This window comes from Manis pentadactyla, chromosome 3, assembly GCF_030020395.1.
Source record: "Manis pentadactyla isolate mManPen7 chromosome 3, mManPen7.hap1, whole genome shotgun sequence".
Classification (NCBI taxonomy): Eukaryota; Metazoa; Chordata; class Mammalia; order Pholidota; family Manidae; genus Manis; species Manis pentadactyla.
Window position 1 is genome coordinate 3446667 of NC_080021.1, and position 20591 is coordinate 3467257.

The 20591-nt window shown below is 56.5% G+C and overlaps 2 protein-coding genes across 2 annotated transcripts in view; one reads left to right on the plus strand and one right to left on the minus strand.

Annotated features, from left to right (window-relative positions):
• LOC118930407 (maestro heat-like repeat family member 5) overlaps positions 1 to 13913 on the minus strand; it is a 67342-nt gene extending 53429 nt beyond the window's left edge. Inside the window, 3 exon segments of the mRNA XM_057497591.1 lie at positions 233 to 378; positions 1470 to 1648; positions 13858 to 13913. Of these exon segments, the coding sequence (XP_057353574.1) occupies positions 233 to 378; positions 1470 to 1648; positions 13858 to 13913 (381 nt within the window).
• Positions 13914 to 14785: 872 nt separating this feature from the next.
• On the plus strand, positions 14786 to 17258 carry C3H8orf90 (chromosome 3 C8orf90 homolog). The gene is made up of 2 exons (XM_057499428.1): positions 14786 to 14877; positions 16474 to 17258. The coding sequence occupies exons 1-2, from the start codon at positions 14811 to 14813 to the stop codon at positions 16938 to 16940; spliced, it is 534 nt and encodes a 177-aa protein (XP_057355411.1). The 5' UTR covers positions 14786 to 14810; the 3' UTR covers positions 16941 to 17258.
• The last annotated feature ends 3333 nt before the right edge of the window (positions 17259 to 20591 follow it).

Here is a 20591-nt window from a genome sequence, read left to right on the forward strand (position 1 = left end):
TCCTCATCTGTGGGGATCATAGTATCTCTACCATGAGACGGTCCTCAGAGTGGTCAGCACCCGCTGGTCTGCTTTCCTCCCTCCCTGCTCAGCTCATTGGACATAGGAGGGGACCGACTTGCCCCACATCATGTAGCTGCTGTTTGGAGGAGCCCAGATTCGAGCCCACCCTGGGATCCGGCCGTCCCCTCTGCTCGCCATGCCTGCCCCACGTGGCGCACGCAGCTCCTACCTCTGGCTTGTCTACAAAGCAGTCAGGGGTGGTTTCCAGAACCAGGTTGGGGGCTCCGCGAGCCATGTTCTTGATCTTCTTGACAACGGACTTCAGGCAGAGGGGGTCTGAACCATTCAGGTCCCGGAGCATCTTGAAGCAGATGGCTAAAGCAGATGGCGAGAAGGTGTAAGGGTGGGTGAGCTGTGGAAGGTCATATTGTACCAGAAGCAATGGGGGGGCAGGGGTGGGGCAGGGCTGGGAGTGGGGAGAAATCTGAAAATGAGGCCTGGAGAACATTAGGAAATCCTGGGCCTCCTGACTGTGCAAACTGGGGCTCCTCCTGGGACCCTCCAGGGGGTCAAGATTGGATCAGAAGCAGAAGGCACACAGGTGTGTACCCCCTATCATCCATACATATTTCCATCCATTCATTGATTCAACCACTTTTTCATCCATCCATTTATCCGTTCATCTATCGTCCTACCTACCCACTGATCCACCTGTCCATCCACCTGGCTGTCCATCTTTATATTCATCCACGAGTCCACCCATTAATAAATTCATTGACCCACCAACCTACCCATCAGTCCATCCACCATCCATCTATTCATCATCCATGGATCCATATACTCATAAATTAACCATCCATCCCCCCATCTGCTCATTCCTTCATTCCTTCACCATCAGGCTCCCAGCATTTGATGATGCTCTCTGTGTGGGGGGGCTCAAGGAGGATTAGGGGCCCAGCCCTACTCTGAAGGGGTCTCCAGCACTGGGGAGCCCCGCCCAGTATCAGCAGACTCTTGATTCTGTGGGGTGGCTGTACAAAAGGCCCTGGGCACACAGAGTGCAGAGAGGCAATAAATCCTGGCAAAGATGGTGGACAGTCAGGACTGGTTTCTCAGAGGAGGTGGCAATTTAGCTTTGCCTTTGAGAGAAGGAAAAAGCATTCCAGTGAGAGGGTCAGGCTAAGCCGAGGCCTCCGCGTGGAAAGTGTGGGAGGGCGGAGGAGGGGGAGGTAGGGGGAGGCAGCGTCTGGGGTTTGGCCGGTGCCTGAGGAGGCCAGGGAGGGCGTGCGGAGCTCACGGCTGAACGTTCACTGTGCCCACACCCCTTGGTGTCCCCAGGTCCCAGAGAGTGGGCTCCCTGTGACCCTCACCCCCAGGACTTCTTCAGGTGGAGGGACAGGATGGTCTCTGCTGGAACCTGGCTGCCCTGCCCCTGCCCTGTCTGGTCCCAGGGCTGGCTTCTCTGCCCCCGTAGGCTTCCTCCATGAGCACCTTGTGCTCCTTGGGCACCAGGGCAGCCAGGCTGCGGTGTGATTTGCTGAGCAGGATGGTTGTATGGTAGACCTGTCTGTCCCTGTGGGCAGAGTCCTGAGGTACCTTCATGCAAGACAGGTCCTTCGTGGATTTGGAGATGTGGGAGGAAATTCTGAAATGGATAATGGGTCCTGGCTATGTATAGGGATGCTCCCTATATATATCTGGAGCCTTGTGTGCATTCATGGACACAAGCTTCATAGACACCGAGAGCCACCTTGGTCTGCAGCAGGCCTGGCAACATCGTGCCACGCATCCACCCTTCTGTTCAGTGGGCTGGCTCAGCCCCGTGAGGAGGGTGGGGGTACTGAGGCCTCGGGGACAGTGTTGAGTAGGTGGTGTGGGCAGAACCGCCTGCAGGCCTGGTGAGGCCCGGCTTCCCAGCAAGTGCTGGTGGGACTGCTGTGCAGGGCTCAGGGCATGGCAGCCCTAGCTCCAGCGTGCCCTGCCCTGGGGGAGCCAGTCTGCTCAGGGCCACACACGAGGCTGCCCTGGCCACCTGGCTAGCACTGATGGGGGTCCTTGAGGGAGGTCTGAGAGCTGCGGGAGCAGGTGAGAGCAGGAGCTGGTCAGGCTGGTGAGAGCAGGGGTGCTGTGCCCCCCCCCCACCGGGCCCAGGCCCCACCATGTGGCTGCTCCTGCTCCTGTGCAGGAGAAGAAAAGCCTGGCAGGAGCGAGGAGGGGTGCAGGCCCTCGGGACTGGCTCTGCCCCCCTTTCCTCCTCTCCTTTCCCCTCCTCTTCTCCTGTGAATGTGGGGACAGTATCCCCAGACTGTGTTCACTGTTGTAAGGGGCCAAAGAAAGAGGACACCCTTCACCGTGGGGATGCTTCCCAAGCCCGCCATGCGGCTCCCACCAGGGCTGCGTGACAGGAGCGGGTCTCTGCTCTGCCCTCTTTGCGGCCTCACGTGCTTGTTCACTCTCAGTTCCGGCTCCCCAAGTACCTATTGTGGGTGAGGTATGTTTATTGGGGAGGCAGGGATATAACAGTGAGCAAGGTAAGCCAGCAAATTCGATAGGTGCACTGTGCGGCATATTAGAAGGCAGTTCATCCCTTGACGCTTTATCCACTCATTTATTCCACCATCAAGAAGCCTATGTCAGGTCATGTCGCTCAAACTCCTCCTGAGGTTCCCCACTGCACTCAGAGAGAACTCAAAGTCCCGAAAATGATGAAGATGACACCAGTGCTTCCACCCCAGATGGAGTGACGAGGACCAGATTCTGCCTTAAAGAACTCAGAAACAGGGGAAAACAGATGAACCCACTGGTATCAGGCATCAGACAACAAACAGCGGAGGACAGCGATTAACGAGAGAAAATCAACAAGGCTGACCCCAAATCGCTACAGCTTGCTGCCTGGAAGTCTCCAATTTGCGGTGCAGGGAGAGGGAATCCAGAAATCCCAGTGGTCTCCTTGAATTGAGGACATGGAGGTGGAAGTTTGGGGAGGCCGAAGTGGCTGCAGGAGAGAGGAGACTAACAGGAGGGCCGCACAGTGAAGAGCGACTGAGCACTGGACACTTGTAGACCCCCCTCCCCCACAACCCCAGTCCACATGCAGGTCTTCCTCTGAGGGCTGATCAGTGCATGTGGGAAAAGAACCATCCAAAAGGAACAGAGTGAACTATCCTCAGAGCTCAGACAGGCTGAGAGCAGCCCTTTCTTTCATCAGCTAGAATGGAAAACCTTGTCAGTCATAGGGCACTGGGCAGAGTACCCTGAGTGGTATTACCTCAGTAAAGGGGGAAAATCATCCATGGACAAGGCTACTTTGGTGCTCCCTAACAAAGCTTAAAAGCAACACTTAAAAGGACCAAACTGTTTTAAATAATTTAATTATATCCCAGAACATAGCTCAAGAATATTTGAAAAGTATAGGAATATCCAGTATCCAACAAGGTGAAATTTACAAGGTCTGGCATTGAATAAAAAATTACCAGTCATGCAAAGCAGCACAAAATATGAGGTGGAAAAAAAATCAACCAATCAAAACCAACACAGAAATGGCACAAATGATGGAATTAGTAGACAAGGACATTAAACATTATTGTAACTACATTCCTTCTCTTCAATGTGATAGATTAAAACACAAGGATGCTAAGGAGAGATGTGGAAAATATAAAAAGATGAAAAATACAATGTTTGAGATTAAGAATACACTTGATGACTTTAACAACAGATTAGTAACTGTAGAAGCAAAGATTAGGGAACTTAAAGGTGTGATAGCAGAAACTCTCCAAAAATGAATCACAAATAGAAAAAAGACTGGAAAAAATGGAAAAGCAGCAAGTAGTATGGAACAGCTTTAAAGGGCATAGTGTATGTGTGATGTACATCTTCACAGGAGAAGGAAGGGGGACAGAAGAAAATATTTAAAGAACTAGTATCTGAAGTTCTCAAATTAATGAAAACTAAAAATCCACAGATTCTGGAAACAATGATATCCAAGTGAAAGAAAATAAAGGAAACTACAACAAATCACAGTGAAATAAAATTGCTAAAAATTGGTAATAATAGAGAACTTTAAAGACAGCCAGAGAAAAAAGATACATTATATACAAAGGTATAAACCTAAGAATGCAAGTATAGTTCTGGTTGGAAACAATGTAAGCCTATAGATACAAGCTACCTTTTAAAGCACTGACAGAAAAAACACCTGTCAAGCTAGAATTCTATACCTTGAGAAAACTCTTTAAAACTGAAAGTGAAATAAAGGATTTTTCATACATACTAAAATGGAAAGAATCAATCAACAGCAGACCTGAACCATAAAAAATCTTGGAGGAAAATTTTAAGACAAAAGGAAAATGATACCAGATGAAAATATGGAACTACCAAAAGAATGAAGAACACTTGAAATGGTAAATATATTTTTTCCTCATATTTCAAGTTTAAAGTAAAAATAATACTGTTTTGTGGGGTCTATAACAAATGTAGAAGTGAAATATATGCTAACAATACTATGAAAGCCAGGAAGGGAAATGGAAATAAAATGCAAGATTCTTATACTATAAATAAAGTGGTATAATATCACTTGAGTGTAGATTGACGTATGGGGAAATTATAAACTATAAACCCTAAAGTAATGACTAAAAACATCAAAAATATACAGCTAATAAGCCAACAAAAAAGATAAAAAGGGATCATAAAGAAGCTCAATTAAATGAAGGCAGAATAGGAAAAGTAGAACAAAAAAATGAGACAAAGCAAAAATAAATTGCAAGATGGTAGATTAAATCCAAATCATATCAGTGATCACATTAAAAGTAAATGATGTAAATACTACAATCAAATAGCAGAGATTTTCAAACTGAACAAAAAGCAAGACCCAACTATGTTTTGCCTATGAGAAATACACTTGACATATAAGAGACACAAATTGATTAAAAATAAAACGATGGAAAAATTTATGCCATGTTAACACTACTATAAAGAAAACTAGAGTGGCTATTTCAACATCAGATAAAGTATATTGTAGAGTAAATAATAAAACCAGAGATAAAGAAAATTTGTTCATAATGATACAAGGGTCATTTGGCAAGATGACAGCAATCCTAAATGTTCACGCACCTAATAATGGAATTCCAAAATACATAAAGCCAAAAAGACAGAACCAAAAGGAGAAACAGACGATCAACAATGGGGGCTCCTTCGGCTCCCCTCCCAGATGGCATTCATGCTTGGAGTTTGGGAGCGCCCCACCCTCTTCTGCCTCTTTGGGAGCCAGCGACCAGGTAGCCAAATGGGACACTCCTGGGGTCGCTAAAGATAGTTCATTCCTGCACACCTGAGCTTGGGTGACACAGAGGGCTCAGCTAGTCCTAGTTGGTATTGTCAGCTCAGGCCAGAGAGATGGAGAAAAATTAAGCAGCGACAGGTGTGGACAAGCCATGGGGTCATTTAAATGCCCCGTCAGGAGGCTCGGCTGAGCACATGCTCAAGAGGTACCCGGTGTGGGTGTGTTGATGACCACATAAATGAGGGGGATCGGTGAAGGCATTCTGGGAACAGGGCAGCTCTCCCAGCTGCAGGCAACTTCCTGCTGGACAGGGATGGGTGTCCTTTCTCTTCCCCTTACCTCTGCCCCTCCGAGCCCACATCTCACCATCGCCTCCAGTGTGCTAGTGAGGGCGCAGTGTGTTAGGTGACGGAGCCAGTTCATGCTGTCCTCACATCAACCCCACCAGATGCTGAGACAGAGGTTCAGTGACCTGTCCCAAGACACGGAGCCCCTGCAGCACAATGTCAACTCAGACCCAGTCTGACCCAGAAGCCTACATCCTGGGGACCATGGCCACCCTGACTCAGCCCACACGTGACCCCTTCTCCCTATGACCTTTGGGAAAACCAGCCACTTCCCTGACGCTCCAGGAAAGCATGGCCTTTCAGACTGAGCCTGGCTGGCGCCACCTCTGTGGGCATTTCATGTAGGTCAGAGCCTGGCCTCCCCCTCTGCACCCAGGAGGGACTTGGCCAGAGTGACGGCCGTCATAAGACCCGTACCTGCTCCACATCTGCCTCCCAGCCCTGCAGTGACCAGAATGTCATGTATTTTTACATACAGAAAAGCGATAGGAACATGGGTAGGCAGACAGCTGTGTAGGCGAATGTCTTCTTGTCTTAGAAGCAATCCAAGATGTGGCAAAGGAGGAGATGGGTCTGACATAGAAACCGCCGTGCACAGGCCAGAATAACTGGGTTCAAAGGCAGGTACAAAGCTGCTCCTGGAACAGCCCACAGCGAGGGGCTCACATGCAGGACTCCCACTCTGGAACCTGCTCAGGGGTAGCTTGGGCCAGGGCTCGGGGCCGAGGATGCAGGGGGCGGGTGGGAGCCGCCCCCTGATCAGCGCAGGACAGAGGAGGTGGAGCCCTGAGCAGCAGTGCCGGAAGGCCAGGGGAGCCCTCCTTAGCCCACACCCCTTCAGTCTTTGCTGGGTCCCTGGCTGTCGTATTACGTTCATTCTAAGGATAACAAGGCAAGGCCCAGAGAAACAGGTGGACAGTCTGTCCATCTGCCTGTCTGTCCATCCACTCATTTGTTCATACAGCAGGACATGTGGATGTGGACTGTGACACGTGGCTAGCCACGCTTCTGGTTCTCTCAAGCGGTCAAAAGCCACCCTATGGGGTTATGGCAAAGCCATTTGCATTCCATTTCCCCCAGTGCAGCCTCCCCTCCACCAAGTCAAGGGCTGTGGAGTCGGGTGCAGCCCCAAACACCATTCCCCAGGCTGCTCCTGGCTGTGGGACCCCCTCCTCCTTGGGTCACCCTGCATGCCCTTCGGGGTGCCTCTTGCTGACTGAAAGGTAGGCTCTCTCCTGAAAGCAGGGCACACGAGGACAGCAGGGCATTTGGGATCTCTTGGGGTCTCATGTGTCCCAACCTGGCGCTAGGCTGACCTGGGGGTCTGAGACATGGCTGAAGACATCCTATCAACCACGGTGTGGCTCTTCTGAATGCTGCCCATCCATGCTGGCGTGTGGCCTGGAGAAGCCACAGGCCCCAGCCACCAGCTCTGTTACGCCTGGCCGGGCAGCCCTATCCCTGGGCATCTCCCCTGCCACACACTGGCCAGCCCTGACCTCATCCCTGAGGTCACAATGGTTCAAGTGCTCAGGGACAGTGTTGTGAAGCTGGGCATGTGTCCTCAGCACAGCACGTGTGTGAGTGTAGGTGTGTGTGTGAGCGTGTGTGCAAGCATATGTACTTGTGTTCCAAGGTGGACTGGGCTCGGCCCTTCCTTCTCTGATGCTTAGCCGGCCTCTCTGTAAGACCCTGGGAGCTGGCCCCAGCCAACACCTTGACGGTTGAGAGACCCTGAGATAGGGGACCCAGCGAATCCAGGCCTGGGCTCCTGACCCAAGAGGCTGTGAGACCGTAAATGTGTGTTGTTCCAAGCCATGGAGTTTTGGGGTCCCATGTCACACGGAAGCAGAGAACTAATCCATGTTCCATGTCAGGGAGAACGGCAGAGAGACTTCCCATCACACCGGGCTGGGGCCCAGCTGTACAGGGTGGGGACTCCCAGCGTGGGCCCTTGTCACCGTAGTCAGCTGCTGGAGGCCCTAGGGGTGGGGCCTGCCTGTGGAGGGGCTAAGACCGAGGGTCCTGCAGGGCCGCTGGCACTGCATGTGCCCCAGCGAGCTCCAGCCCCGCGAGTAGCCCCTTTGTGCAGCCAGTCCCGGCTCCGGGAGTCGCTGCAGCCACTCTGTGCCAGCGTCCCCTGCATTGTGCCCGGCCCCAGGGCCACAGCTGGGGGAGCCTCAGGGATGACAGCTCCTGCCTACCCTGGAGGCCATGGGGGCTTTAGAGCTGCCCCCCAGGCTGACACTGCCGCTCTGGTACTGCTGGCCTGATGACCTCTCTGAGGCCATGACCCTTTGTAAAGAGGGGCTGACAGCGCCTACCTTGTGGGCTATTTTGACACTTAAATTGGTGCCTAATTGGTACCCCTGAAGGTGTTTCACCTCTCACGTGCAGGACGCAAGTTCACAGCACAGCTGCTGGGCTTCGTGGGAAGTCTTGCCAGGTCTAAATTCAATTAAACCTCATGGCATCCCTGTAGGGTGGCATCGTGTGTTCCCATCACGTGGCAGGCGGGGGACTGAGGCTGGGAGAGGTGAGGCAAGTGAGGACAGGACATTCGGGACGGCCTCACCCCCCACTTCAGCACTCTTCTGAGCTTGTGACCCTGAGCCTTAAGCCTCACCACAAGCCCACGTGGGGGCTGTGATTTTCTTCAAGGCTCAGAGGCGAAGCCGGGCCTCAGGTCACCCTGGAACGGAAGGGTCCCTTTTGGAAGGGTCCCAAAAAAGGAATTTGCCGGGAAAGCCTGGACTCGCACCAAGGAGGGGACCGGCAAGTCCGCTCAGGAAGGAGGCCCCTTGGAAGCCAGGGCCTGCAGAGCTACCAGGGCAGGAGTCTGGGGAGGGCACCTCCTCTGACAGCTGCCCCCACCTCTGGGTGCGCCCCACAGCCTGTTTGCCCAGTGGCCTTGGCTGCGGACTGCTGGAGCCACCCCCACAGGACAGGCCTGCGCGACTGGTGCTCAAATTATCAGCAATTTGGAGAGTTGATGTTAAATACAGCCACAAAAACTTACAGTTAGATGGATCACATTAAAAACAGAGATCATAAATGCCCTGGACGCCTCACATTCTGATTGTTTGACTAGACTACACTGTTACGGAGGCCCTCTGTCTGTGTATCTCTACAGTACGGCATTTCTCGGCCTGCCTGACTGCGGGGCCGTCACACCGGCAGTGGGAATCAGCGGTGGGAGTGTTCACACCTCGCGCGGCAGCAGCACCACAGGCCAGGGGCTTTGCTCTTTCCGGAGGGCTCCTTGGCAGGCATCTGCCAAGCAGACTGGGCAAGGTGAGCCAACCAGCTCCCCTTCCTTGGGAATTTGGAATTGGGGCCATGAGTGAGGCTTTGGGTTGGGAGTGAGGCCCCCTGGGGTTGCCCATCCCCCTCCTTAGGAGTCCAGGCAGAAGGGGGTAGGGGTAGGGAGAGGCGGGGCTCCAAGGTGCATGAGCCTCGATGGGGAGAGCCCTGACCTGGCCCAGGCCTTCCTAAGGCCCCCTTTGGGCCTCCTGGGTTCTTGGGCTCAACCAGACTTCTCTGTCCTTGCATATGGTAAGGCAGGTTTTCTGCAGCCTTATTTCAATTCACCAGGAGAGCTTTCCGGCGGGAGCTGGAGGGGCAAAAGGAATGAGCTGCTTTAGAAGCTGTGCTCCTATGTCTGCAGGGTGCCAGGGGCGGCTGGATGCCTGAGGGGGTCCAGCTGCTACTCCAGTGGGCTGGGTGGGAGTGCACGAGCCTCCTCTGTGGACCGATCTTGACCCCAGGGGCCACAGGGAGGGACACCTACTGAGGCCCGCGATCTGACCCTTGCCCACTTCCCATTCCTGCCCCTGGAGGTACTGAACTGTCCGGGTTGCCGTGTCCCCGGATGAGTCAGGTCGTGTGCCCGTCTCCTCCATGGAGCTCAAGGGTCAGTGGGCACCATCAGCACCGGGCGCGCAGCCTCTGCCTGACGGGGGCTCCCAGCCGGGTAGCCTCTTCACAGTCTGGCAGCCAGGCATGCTTACTAGGTACCTGGGACTGGGATGAAGATCAGGGAGGGTCACGCACCGGTCAGTGGTGGAGTCACGTTCGAACTCAGGGCCTCCTAAGCCCAGTCCAGGGTGAGGATGAGGCCCGTGTACCGTCTCTCAGCCCCTCCTCGGGTGCAAGCCCCTCCCCAGCGCAGGAACGGTGGTGGCGGGGAGGCCGTCCGCGCGCGCCCGCGTCCCCGAGCCGCCGGCAGATGGCGCTGCGGGCTCGGGCAAGGCTCGCGGAGGCGCGCGCGGGCGGTGTTCTCGGGGTGCGCGCTCCTGCCCGCAGCCCAGGGGGGCCCTGAACCGCAGGTCCGTGTCGGGGGAGGCAACCCTGGCATCCTGCTGCCCGGACCCCTGCGGACGCCCCCACCCATCTGAGGCGCGGCTTTGGGAGAGCCCAGGTCCCCCACTCGCGCACCTTTGTGGAGGCTGTTCCCCGTCCCGGGAACCCCCAGCTCCACCTTGTGCTGCGGCCCACATCAGAGGCCCCGTGCAGCGCCAGCAGCCGGCCCTCCCAGCTTCCAAGACCCGGCTGTCTACCCCAGAGACTGGGGGTTCCGAGCTGCAGCCAGGCCAACCCTCTGCGGCTGGCGGGGCGCCGTTCTCCCGGAACGCCCTTCCAAAGATGCTCCGCCTGACCAGTCCTCAGTCCGGCTGCTGCCCCTTCTCCTGTGCCCTTCCTGGTGAAATCCGGTTTAAGCAGGAACCAGCTCCACTCTGCCCCCCAACCTTATCTCCAATGACATACTTATCCCCACCCCTACCCCAGGTGAGGTCTGATCCTGGCCTGTTTTCAGCAAGAATCTAGGTGGGGTTTAGCCAGAAACCCCAGACCCTGAGGTCCCCTCAGTCATTGTCCACCCACCGACGCCCTGCTCCTTGGCTGTAAACGCCCACGGCCCCTGTTGTACTGGGCGGAGCCTGGCCTCCCTGGGCACGGCCTGTGGGCCTGTCTCTGGGGGCCTGCACCTGCTGCCACGGCCCTTTGGGTAAGCCTGCCTTGCTATCTTCGACAAATACCACAGGTGTTTGCTTCTTTAGCACCCAACCCTTCTCCCAGGACCCCTGCTTTCCTAAAGAAACTCCTTAAACTCTCTTATTTGGCCTTAGTGACCCCTGGCCCAGGTCCCCGCCTCTGCGAGGCCACCATGATTTTCTTGATTCCCACAGCTGGAGCTGCTTCAGCGTGAACCCCGAGAGGCTGGCTGTGCTGGGCCCCTCTGAGGGGCTGCGGTATTGATGGGAGGTGCCAGCAGGACAACGTGGCCCTCCTGAGGACCCCCTCCCAGGAGTGGCGGCCCTGTGTGACCACCTGACCGCCTGCCATGATGTCTGAAACCACCGAGCATGCCCAGCCCGGCCTTGAGTGGCCAGGCTCTAGGGCTCACGGCCAGCTCCCTTCCTCTGGGCTCTGGGCTCCGGGCTCCGACTCTGGCTCCAGCACTGCCTGGGTCAGGGCGTTACTCCCGTCTCTGAGCCTTCTGTGGGTGGCAGGGAGAGCACCCATCTGACAGACCCTGGTGGTACCCGGGCCTGGGGTCAGCTCCAGGCCTGCCAGCCCTCCCAGGCTCACCGCTCTGCCTGCACATGTGGTCCTCCTGCTGCCCTCTCTGTCCTCGGCCACCTGTCAGGCTCCAGGCGCCCTCTGCTGAGAGCCCTGGCCAGGCCCGTGGCCCTCGGCCAGCCCCCAGCCCCGGGGCTCCCTGTGGGCCCTTGGCTCATAGCCAGCATGTCCCTGGGACACACATGAGACCCTGTGTCCCTGGAGGCGGAGACTCAGAATCCCCCTACTGTGCTCCAGCACTTAGTAGGTGTCCACAAGTGCCACTGGATGAAAGCATATGAGCTCTTCTGCAGAGGCTGCCCAAGGGGGGGCCTGCCCTGTGTCTCTGGGGCCTCTGGGGCAGGGGGGAGGATCAAAGTCAGCAGAGCCTCTGGGGCCCCAGGCAGGCATGCTGCCCAGGGACATCTCCTTGTCTTCTAGCATCCTCTGCTCCCTTCACACCCCTCTCCTAATCCTTCACAGCAAAAAGAGGGGGAAAAGGCAAAAGAAAGGTTTTCTTTCCACTCACAGAAAATGAGATTTTAAAAATAACTCAGAGGCTGTGGCAGCGCCAGGAGGGGATTATCGGGGTGTGGGCTGCGCTGGGCAGTCCAGCAGGGCCTGCCCACTGCTCCTCCTCGGCACTCACCCGGCCTGCGGCCTGCGGGCCTGCGGGCACTGCCCTCCCTGCCTGGACCCCCTTTGTCTGCCCCTAGAGGAGTCAGGTGCCTTGTCCCCAGTTATGGGGGAGGCAGGAAAGGGGAAATGTGGTGGGGGCTGCTGGGGGGTGGCTGTGATGGTGGAGCAGGAAGGACAGCTTTGGCTGTGACCGCAGCCTGGAGAAGGGGTCTGGTGCTGTTGGTCTCCCCTTTCTCTTGGCTCACTGCGTGGTACCCCCACCCTTTCTCTTGGCTTATTGCTCATCAGACGCATGCTTACTGGCCTGTTTCTTGGTTCTCAGACTGACTTCCTGCCACAGGGCGTTTGCATATGCAGTTCCCAGATCCTCTTCCCCTCCCTTTACATGACATGCCACTCTAACCCCCAGCCAGGGCCATTTCCTCAAGAGGCCATCTCTGACTACAGAATGGTGTGTGTTGTCCCCTGTGCCCCTGCCCCTGTCCCAGCTCTCTGACAGCTTCCTCCTATATCTTGACCACAGTTGGTTTTTCTTGTATTTACCAACTTTCTTTTATCTGCGTCTCCAGCTGGATTGTCAGCTCCCTAAAGTGGGGTGCACCCATGTCACCTGGATGTTTATTGTTTCTGTACATCAGCGCCAGCATGCATGTTTCTTTGCCTGAGGGGACTCTGTGGCCACTGGCTAAAGGCACCAGGGTATCAGCTTTCCTGGGAACAGAGCTCAAACCAAGACTGATGGGCTGGGCAGGTGACCAGCTCAGTCCATCATCCTTCTGATGTCAGGGCCTGTTGGAGGGGAGCCCCAGTGGCTCCCACAGATAACCTCCTGCCTGATGACACCCTGATCAGCCCCCTTCCTTCCCTAGTGTTCCTGGGGTGGCTTCCCAAGTAAGCGCTTGTCCTCAAATCAGTGCCTTAGGGTCTGATGGTAGGCTGGATAATGGTCCCCTAAAGATGTCTATGCTCCAATCCCTGGAACCTGTAATTGTCACCTTATATGGCAAAAAAGGACTCTGGCTGTAATTAAGGATGTTGACATGGGGAAACTATCTGATAGTATCTGCGGGGTCCTTAAATGTCATTGTGAACATCCTTACGAGAGGCAGAGGGGGTTTTGATGCGGGAGAGAGGAGGTGCCCATATGACCACAGAGAAGAGAGTGGGATCATGGGGCCACAAGCCAAGGAGTGCCAGCAGCCACCAGAAGCTGGGAGAAAAGGAACAGATTCTCCCCTAGAACCTCTGCAGGCAGCACAGCCCTACTGACTCTTGATTTCCTCTCAGCAATACTGTTTCAAACCACCATGTGTGGGGTAATTTGTTACAGCAGCTGTAGGAAACGAATGCAGTGAGCCTCAGGGGGAACCCATATGAGACACACTGGGTCTTATTGGAGCAAACTGGGAGTTGTCCCTCCAGATGCTTGCACCCAGCTGCCCAGCTGTGGACTGCATTTCCCAGGCTCCTTTGCAGCCACACATGATCACGGGATTAATCTGCCCCCCTGGAATGTGAGTAGAGGGTGGTTTCCCCTCATGTCCCTAAAAGGGAACTGCACACCCCTCTGACTCTCCCTTCCTCCCAGGCTGGCAGGCAATGGGGTGCTACATCCAACAGACCAGGGCAGCTGGGGGAGCAGAGCCACAAGCTGGAGGGGGCCTGGGCCCTGGGCCCTGGGGCAGAGCTGCCCGAGGCCTGGCCACGGAGGCTGCATGAGGAGACACTGCTGTATTTACTGGGGGCTCTTTGTGACCACAGCTGAGACATCACCCTGATTCACACACTGACTGGCCTGGACCTGGTCCACAGAGGTGCTCAGTGGTGGTCTGTAGAAGAAAGTCCTGTATTAGCCCCTGATATGGAGAGCTGGGCACACACTCAGAGCGGCTGCCCACCTGCCTGAGTTCACGAGGCTGACCCGCGTTGCTCTGATGTGTGCCCCGAGAGCTGGTGTTTGGTGGCCCCTGTGGCTAGAGCACAGAACAATGGAAACCACGCCCTATCCTGTGAAACCAGGTGCCCACCCACCTACGGCTGACGTTGAGGCCTGAGGGCTGGTTGGGCCCCTGCTGCATGAGCACCATCTTGTTCCAACCCAGGCCCAGCCCGGCCAGGGTTCAGGTATGGTGGGTGGGAGGCAGCGTGTGCCAGGGAGGGCCCTGGGCTGGCTGTGGGTGCTGGCCGGCACTGGAGTGATGGCACTTAGGGTCCAGACCTCCTGGGTGGAGGCCAGACACTGGAAGCACGCCTCAGGGCGCATGCTCACGTGACCGTCCCAGCATCCTGACCTCCTGCTGGAGGCCACCTGGGCTTCGGGCCTGTGCCGGAGGGCAATGGGGGAACTGTGCGGTCCCCACCCTTGCTACCTTGAGCAATGCAAAGGTGTTCTCTATCTCATGCATATGCCGCTGTTGTTTTACGATGGTGAGCAGAGCAGCCCCGTCACCCTTGTAAGGCCAATCACTGGACCACCTCTTGAGGTCTCCCCTCTCCTGCCTGTGTTTGGGTCTGCTTCGGGGAACATAAACCTAGAGGTGTTCCTTGAGGCCAGGGCCCCAGTCTGACCCACATAATGGGGATTACTGGAGTTGCTAAAGATGGGGCTGTGGACCTGCCCCCTAGCCCGACCCACGGGATCCCCACAGGATGGGCAGGCCAGCCGGGAGCACATACAGAATGGGGGCTGTGGGCGGCAGACTTACCTGAGCAAACGGGGAAGCACAGGAGAGGGGCCGGTTAACCTGGGCGGCTGGTAGGGGTAGCCCAGAGGTGTCTGAGTGCAGGGCGGGGTGGTGACGGTTCCCTGGGCAAGGCCACATGAGGGCAGGGATGTTGGACGAGGGGCCTGCCAACCCCCACTCCGGCCCAGCCCAAGTCCAGGTGGGGCCCCTTTAAATGCAAGGTTCTCTCCCCACCTAGCAGGCTCCGCCCCCCATCTCCTGGGCAGCCAGGTAAACAAGCCTGACCCCCAGGCTGCTCACATGGCTTCCCCCTGCTCTGAGGAGTCCAGCCCAGCAGGCCTGCCCCTTCCTCCTGTAGCCACTTCTGGTGAGACACATGGTAGGGGTAGGGATGGAGAAGGGGGTGCCCGTGGCCTCTGGGGCTCTGAGAGTGTGGGAGAGGAAGCAGCCTCTGCCAAGGTCACACAGCAGGACGGGTCGAGGGCAGGGCGTGAGCCTCACCTGCTGACGGTCCCCTCTTCCTGCTCCACACCCAGGGCAGGGGGCCCCAGGTGGGCTTCTCAGGCCCCTTCTCTTCCTATCCTCATGGCCTTCTTGATTTCAGCCAGTTCTGTGGCTTCATGCCATGCCTGCCCGGACTCCGGTCACTGGCCTCTCTCCCTCTGCTGCCCACTGCTGAGTTCTTCCCTTGCCCTGCCCCCTGGAGAGGCCCCACCAGTGTTTGCTGAAGGGGAGGAGAATCGTCAAGGAGGCACTGGAGCCGGAAGGATGTGGCATAGCAGTGAGTGGTCATCCAGCCGGGGGTTGGGTTGGGTCTGGGCCCGACTTCCCTGGGTCTGATCCTCCCCAGTAAAACAGACAATACTGTCTCCCCTTCCCAGTAGTGTCAGGAGAAGGCCTAAGAATTCATGGTCAGAACCTTGTCCGGGTTCATCCACTCCCTCCTCCCATGCCCCCAGTCCTGCCTGTCCCCAGGAAGCTGCCCAGTCTGTCCGGGATCGAGCAAGGCTGGTCTCTGTCCTGCCTGGGCCTGGGGTCAAGGGGAGGCCCACACTTCTTCTGCTCACCTTGGTCCCCAGAGCCAAGCATGCTCACTGGATAACGAATGCAGGAATGGTGTCTCCTGGACGAGGTGCCCAGAGGTGGGCACAGCAGCCCAGACAGCGTGAAGGCATGGGGCACAGCCTGGGCCGCTGTCTGATCCATGGAGGGACTTCCAGGGTGCAGGGGCCTCGCACTAGGTGCACAGTGCTGTGTTCCAAACACACGTGCGTCCCTGGATTTCACCAGGCGCCCAGGCGTCCACGTGTGACTAAAAGGCCATGGGTCAGAGGTGTAGAGAGCTCCCCACGTCTCCTGGGCTGTGCTCCCCAGGAAGGGTGCCCAACAGACACTTGCTTCCAGTCTGCCCCCTCTCCCCTGTGGGCCTGCTCCTGCCTCTGGGTGGGCTGGGAACCGAGCTGTCCCCCTGGGCTCTTCTCCACCTCCATGTACGAGGCCTGGCCTGGCCCCTGGTCTCCTCCCAGCAGAGCGTTTCTCCTGTGCCTGTCTTGGCTTCATCCGTATCTGGACCTGACCGCACCTCAGGCTGGGCCCCCACAGTCCAGCTCTCTGCGCAGCCCAGCAGGACTCCCCTCTGAGAGCTGCCTCCGCACCCCCTGCCCTTCCAGGGTCCGGGGGATGCCCCCAGCCGCCACAGTTTGCTCAGGAGGCTCCGCGTGACCAGCCCCGCCACTCCCCAGGCTCCTCCCCGCTGGAACTATGGTCCAGATATTTGGTGCCTACGCTCTTCCACACCCTCCGGGGTCTTTGGCCCTTCAAGGCGGGTGCTGCCGGCGTGCGCCTCTCTCTGCCACCCCGTGGCTCGGCGGGCGGGGGAGGGGGGCAGGTTCCCTGGCGGCGCCGCCGGGCTCGGTGGCCTCTCCCCGGTCACGCGCTGACGGCCGCCCCGCCGGTCCCGCAGGTCCCGCCGCCCCCCAGGAGCCGCCCTTCCCGGACATCTACGGCGGGGACGCGCAGCTCTGGGAGGCGCACTTCCGCGGCATCCGGCGCGCCTACCGCGCGCTGGGCAAAGAGTGCGACTTCGCCATCCGCGTGCTCACGGAGGACTTCACGCTGCCCTTTCCGTTCGCCTGGCCGCCGGGGCCCGACCCGGCCCGCGGGCCGCTCTTCTACGACCCGCACGACCGCAAGGGCTTCGACCTCCTGCTGCGCGGCCCGGGCGCGCCGCCCCCCGCGCTGCTGCGGCCCCTGCACGCCGCGGCCCAGGCGGCTGTGCGCAAGCGGCTGCTGGTGTTCAGCTACGCCAGCGCGGACGCCGGCCGGGGGCCCCGCCTGGTGCTGCTCGCGCCCCGGCTCGCCGCCGGCGCCGCCTTCCCGGGGCCCGCGGGGCCCGAGGCCGCTAGCCTTGGCGCGCCCGAGCTGGGCTAGCCGCGCCGTCTATGGTCAATAAAGAGTTCCTCTGCCTCTGCACCCAGGCTCTTGGCTGCACACGTCGGACAGGCATTTGGTGCCCTCTGGCTCCAGGGGGGCCCTGATCCCAGCTCTGCCCCAGGCAGGCCAGGCTGCGGTGGTGCGGTAGGGGCCACGTGGATCTCAGACAGTAATGCAAGGAGTGAAATCAAATGGCAAGCAGGCCAGGCCGGCCAGGCCAGAAAGCGGCTGTCCCAGAGGAGAGGACTGGGGCAGGGAGGGTGGTGGCGGGGGGCCTCCATCCACAGGGCCTGCCCTTCGGGATCTTTGCCTCAGCCCTGCCTGGGGATGACCCATCCCAAGGACCTGGACGCTGAGGTCCCAGCCCTCCAAGGAGTAGCTGGGAACTGGTTCACTGTGTGTCTGACCCCAAGTTCAATGGTTTTCCCCATTTTCCATGACAGAGGGGCACTGGCATCTGGGGGCACAGGAATGTAGGTGGAGGCGGAGAGCAGGAGGCCTTGTGAGTGGGGGGTCGGGTGGGGAATGTGACGGGGTAAGGGACACTAAGGTGGAGTACCGCGGGGCGGTCCCCAGAACTGCTGCTGCCCAGCGGTCCACCCGCTGCCGGCTCTGGGGAGAAGGGAGTGCCTCCCGCACCCGCCCCTCTGTGAGGTGGAGCGAGTTCGCTGGGCTGGGAATGGCCACATGCCCAGGTTTCCTCTTGTTCGGCCTTCGGATTCCAGGTGTGCAGGGGGAGGCCACTGGGCTGGTAGGGGCTTTCTCACTCCAGTGCAGATGGAATCAGAGCTTTCTCCCTTCCCTTTCTTCTAATCCGGGAGTTATTCATAGCTTTCTAGTTGTGGGCAGAAATGTTTTTTCCAAAGCCTTGTTCGGTTTGCTGGAGAGCCAGTAACAGGAAATGCTCACCTCTGGAGAAGGAGGTTTTTGGGCTCCAGAAGGGTGTCTCCTGCTTCCCCTCTCCACTGGTGGCCCTGTCAGACACCAGTCCCTGCCCCAGGCCCCCTCTGCCTGTGGACCTGGCTCTCTGGTTTATAGACATGCACAGTTATCTTGAAATACTTTGGCATTTTGTTCAAGATGGGGCAACAGCAATGACATTAGGTATTGTATCTGCTATATTGCATATTAATTGTTTGGGTTCCCCCAGAAACAGTCTCTAAACATGGATTCAAGTGCAGGTGGTTTATTTGGGAGGTGACACGTGGGAACACAGTAGAGAAGTGAGGAAGTGAGGCAGAGAAGAGGGGGAGCTAATAATAGGTATGATACACAGCACGCTAGTCCTGGGGACAACTTATGTCCACTGGGGGCCCTGGGAGACAGTGTGGGGTGTGCCTCTGTGCCATCCCAACCCAGGGACAGGGAAGCCAAGTATTTAATCACTGCCTCTGAGAGGCATTAGCTCGTTGATGGTTCAGCTTGCTGTGTGGGGACAGATCACCCACCCCTCCTGAAAACAGCAGAGAGAGAGAGTCACCACTTCAAAAACTTGGATACAGACTGACAGAGTAATCTTATGACTGTAGAGTGTAATAATGAGAATTTGGGGTTTATATTTAGTATTTTTGTTAAGTGGAAATTTTTCTAGAAATGTATTCTTAATGCGGTTTATGAAAGTTTTGACAGACTGAAAATAAAAATGCTGCTTCCTCACCACCACTACTTGGAGAAGCATTGACCTAAGGGACAAAGACCCAAAATGTGTAATAATGAAACAAACATGATTTTTAAAAAAAAGAGCAAAACACGGCAATAAGTACTGTGAAGAAAATGAATGGGGGCAGACCCCATCTCAAACAGGGTGGTTAGGGAGGGCTTCTCAGAGGAGGTAGTGTTAAGAGGAAGAACGAAGAGGAGTCAGTCATACGAACACTGGGGCAGGTGCTCCAGGCTAAGGAGACAGCTCCCAGCAGAGGGGACAGCATGGGCGAAGGCTGAGCAATACCAAGAAGCTTCAAAGGTCAAAGGACTAGAAGCAGGGGCTCCAAGGCCAGGGCAGAGCACACTTCAAAGAGGGAGACGCAGGGACTGATGAACAGCCACCCTCCTTCCAGAGGCGCAGCTCTGTAGAGTCCAGAGCCCTTTCACATTCACTGCATCATTTCACCTTTGCTGAAATTCCATGAGGTCGCTGACAGATGAGGACACTGAGGCCCAGAGAAGGGAAGGGGCTTTCCCAAGGGCACAAACCAGTGTGTTATCAGAACTCCAGAAGGCCCAGCTCCAGCAGGCACAAGTCATGAAAGGTTCAAAAATGGTTCATGTAACTGGAAGGTATGGAAATAATGAGCTTCAGGTAAGGTTTGATCTAGGTCTCAAGGTTTGATCCAGTGGGTTACCTGTATTAATTAGCTTAGGCTTGTGTTACCTGAGCCAATCCCTGTGGCCAGGGTGTGGCAGTTACCTTAACTGAATTGTAAGAATTAAGGCCCAGGACACTATGGAGGCCCCCACATAGGGGAGGATGGAGGGGGTGATGGGGAATGATTGCTATGAGGTATGAGTCCTGGGATTTGGCCCCAGGGCTGACTTTTTCTGTCAAATCACGCATTTTCTCTTCCAGTCAGAAATACTGCTCCCATGCATGGTCAGAAAGGGTCACCAGGGGTTGGGTGAGCGGGGGGAGGTGTGGGGGCGTCTGCCCTTTAGTGTAAAGCAGGGTCAGGAATCTAATCTGTTTCCTGAGTGCCTGCTTGTGTGGAGTCCAGTACTGGGGCCAAACGTTCAGCGGGGAAAGATGTTGCCTACATCAAAGCCCACAGACTGAGGGCAGGGAAGCCATCAGGATGACGCCCTGCTGTCCCTCAGACGAGAGCCTGGGAAGTCCTGCCTGGGACTGGACTTTGCCTGCTTCCCTCCACCGCACGGGGAGACTGTGGAGCCCTCACCTTGCCCTTTTTGCACTGGATGCTGGGATGCTCAGGGCACATTTGTGCCCCATCGCTATAATTTTCCTCAGATATGATCCTCTTGGGAGGATGCCTCTCCCATCTGGCCTTGTCTTCTGCCAGCTGGCTTTCAAGTCTTAGGATGCCGGGGCTAGAATTAGAAGAATGCCACTTCAAATCATTTTTTGAAATTGGAAGGAAGCACCTTCTTTTTACTCACTATCTGGTGGCAACAGTGTGCTCACCATCCTCCCACTGGCTTGCCAGAAGATTCCATCATCTTCTCAGAACCCTGCTCCGTGGTCTGTGCTGAAGTATTGTGGCTGCTGTGCCAGGACCCCCCACTGTGAATGTGTGGATGGGACCCAGAGAGCTCACCTATCGACCAGAGGGGCTGGGGGTGCTGGGGGGCTTCGGGGGGAGGGCAGGACAGGGTTATCAGTGCAGACCCTGAGGTTGGGTTCCTCTACCTCACAGCCACCACACGGCTCCCTAGACAGACAGGAGCTGTCACATCCTGGACACTCAAAGGAGGTGGCTCCCCATCTGATTCCTGGGCTGCTGGGTACAGGAGTTGGGGCAACCTCCCCCCACCCCCATGTCTTCGGGAGCAGACCCTGAGGAGCAGCGAGAATGTTTAATTAATTGCAGTTACAATCTTCAAAGGAAGCCGAGAGGGGAAAGTCGCTCCTGATTACTGGGTTATGGTGTCGCTGGCTCCCCAGATTGATTGTGTTGGAATTTCCGATGGAGAATT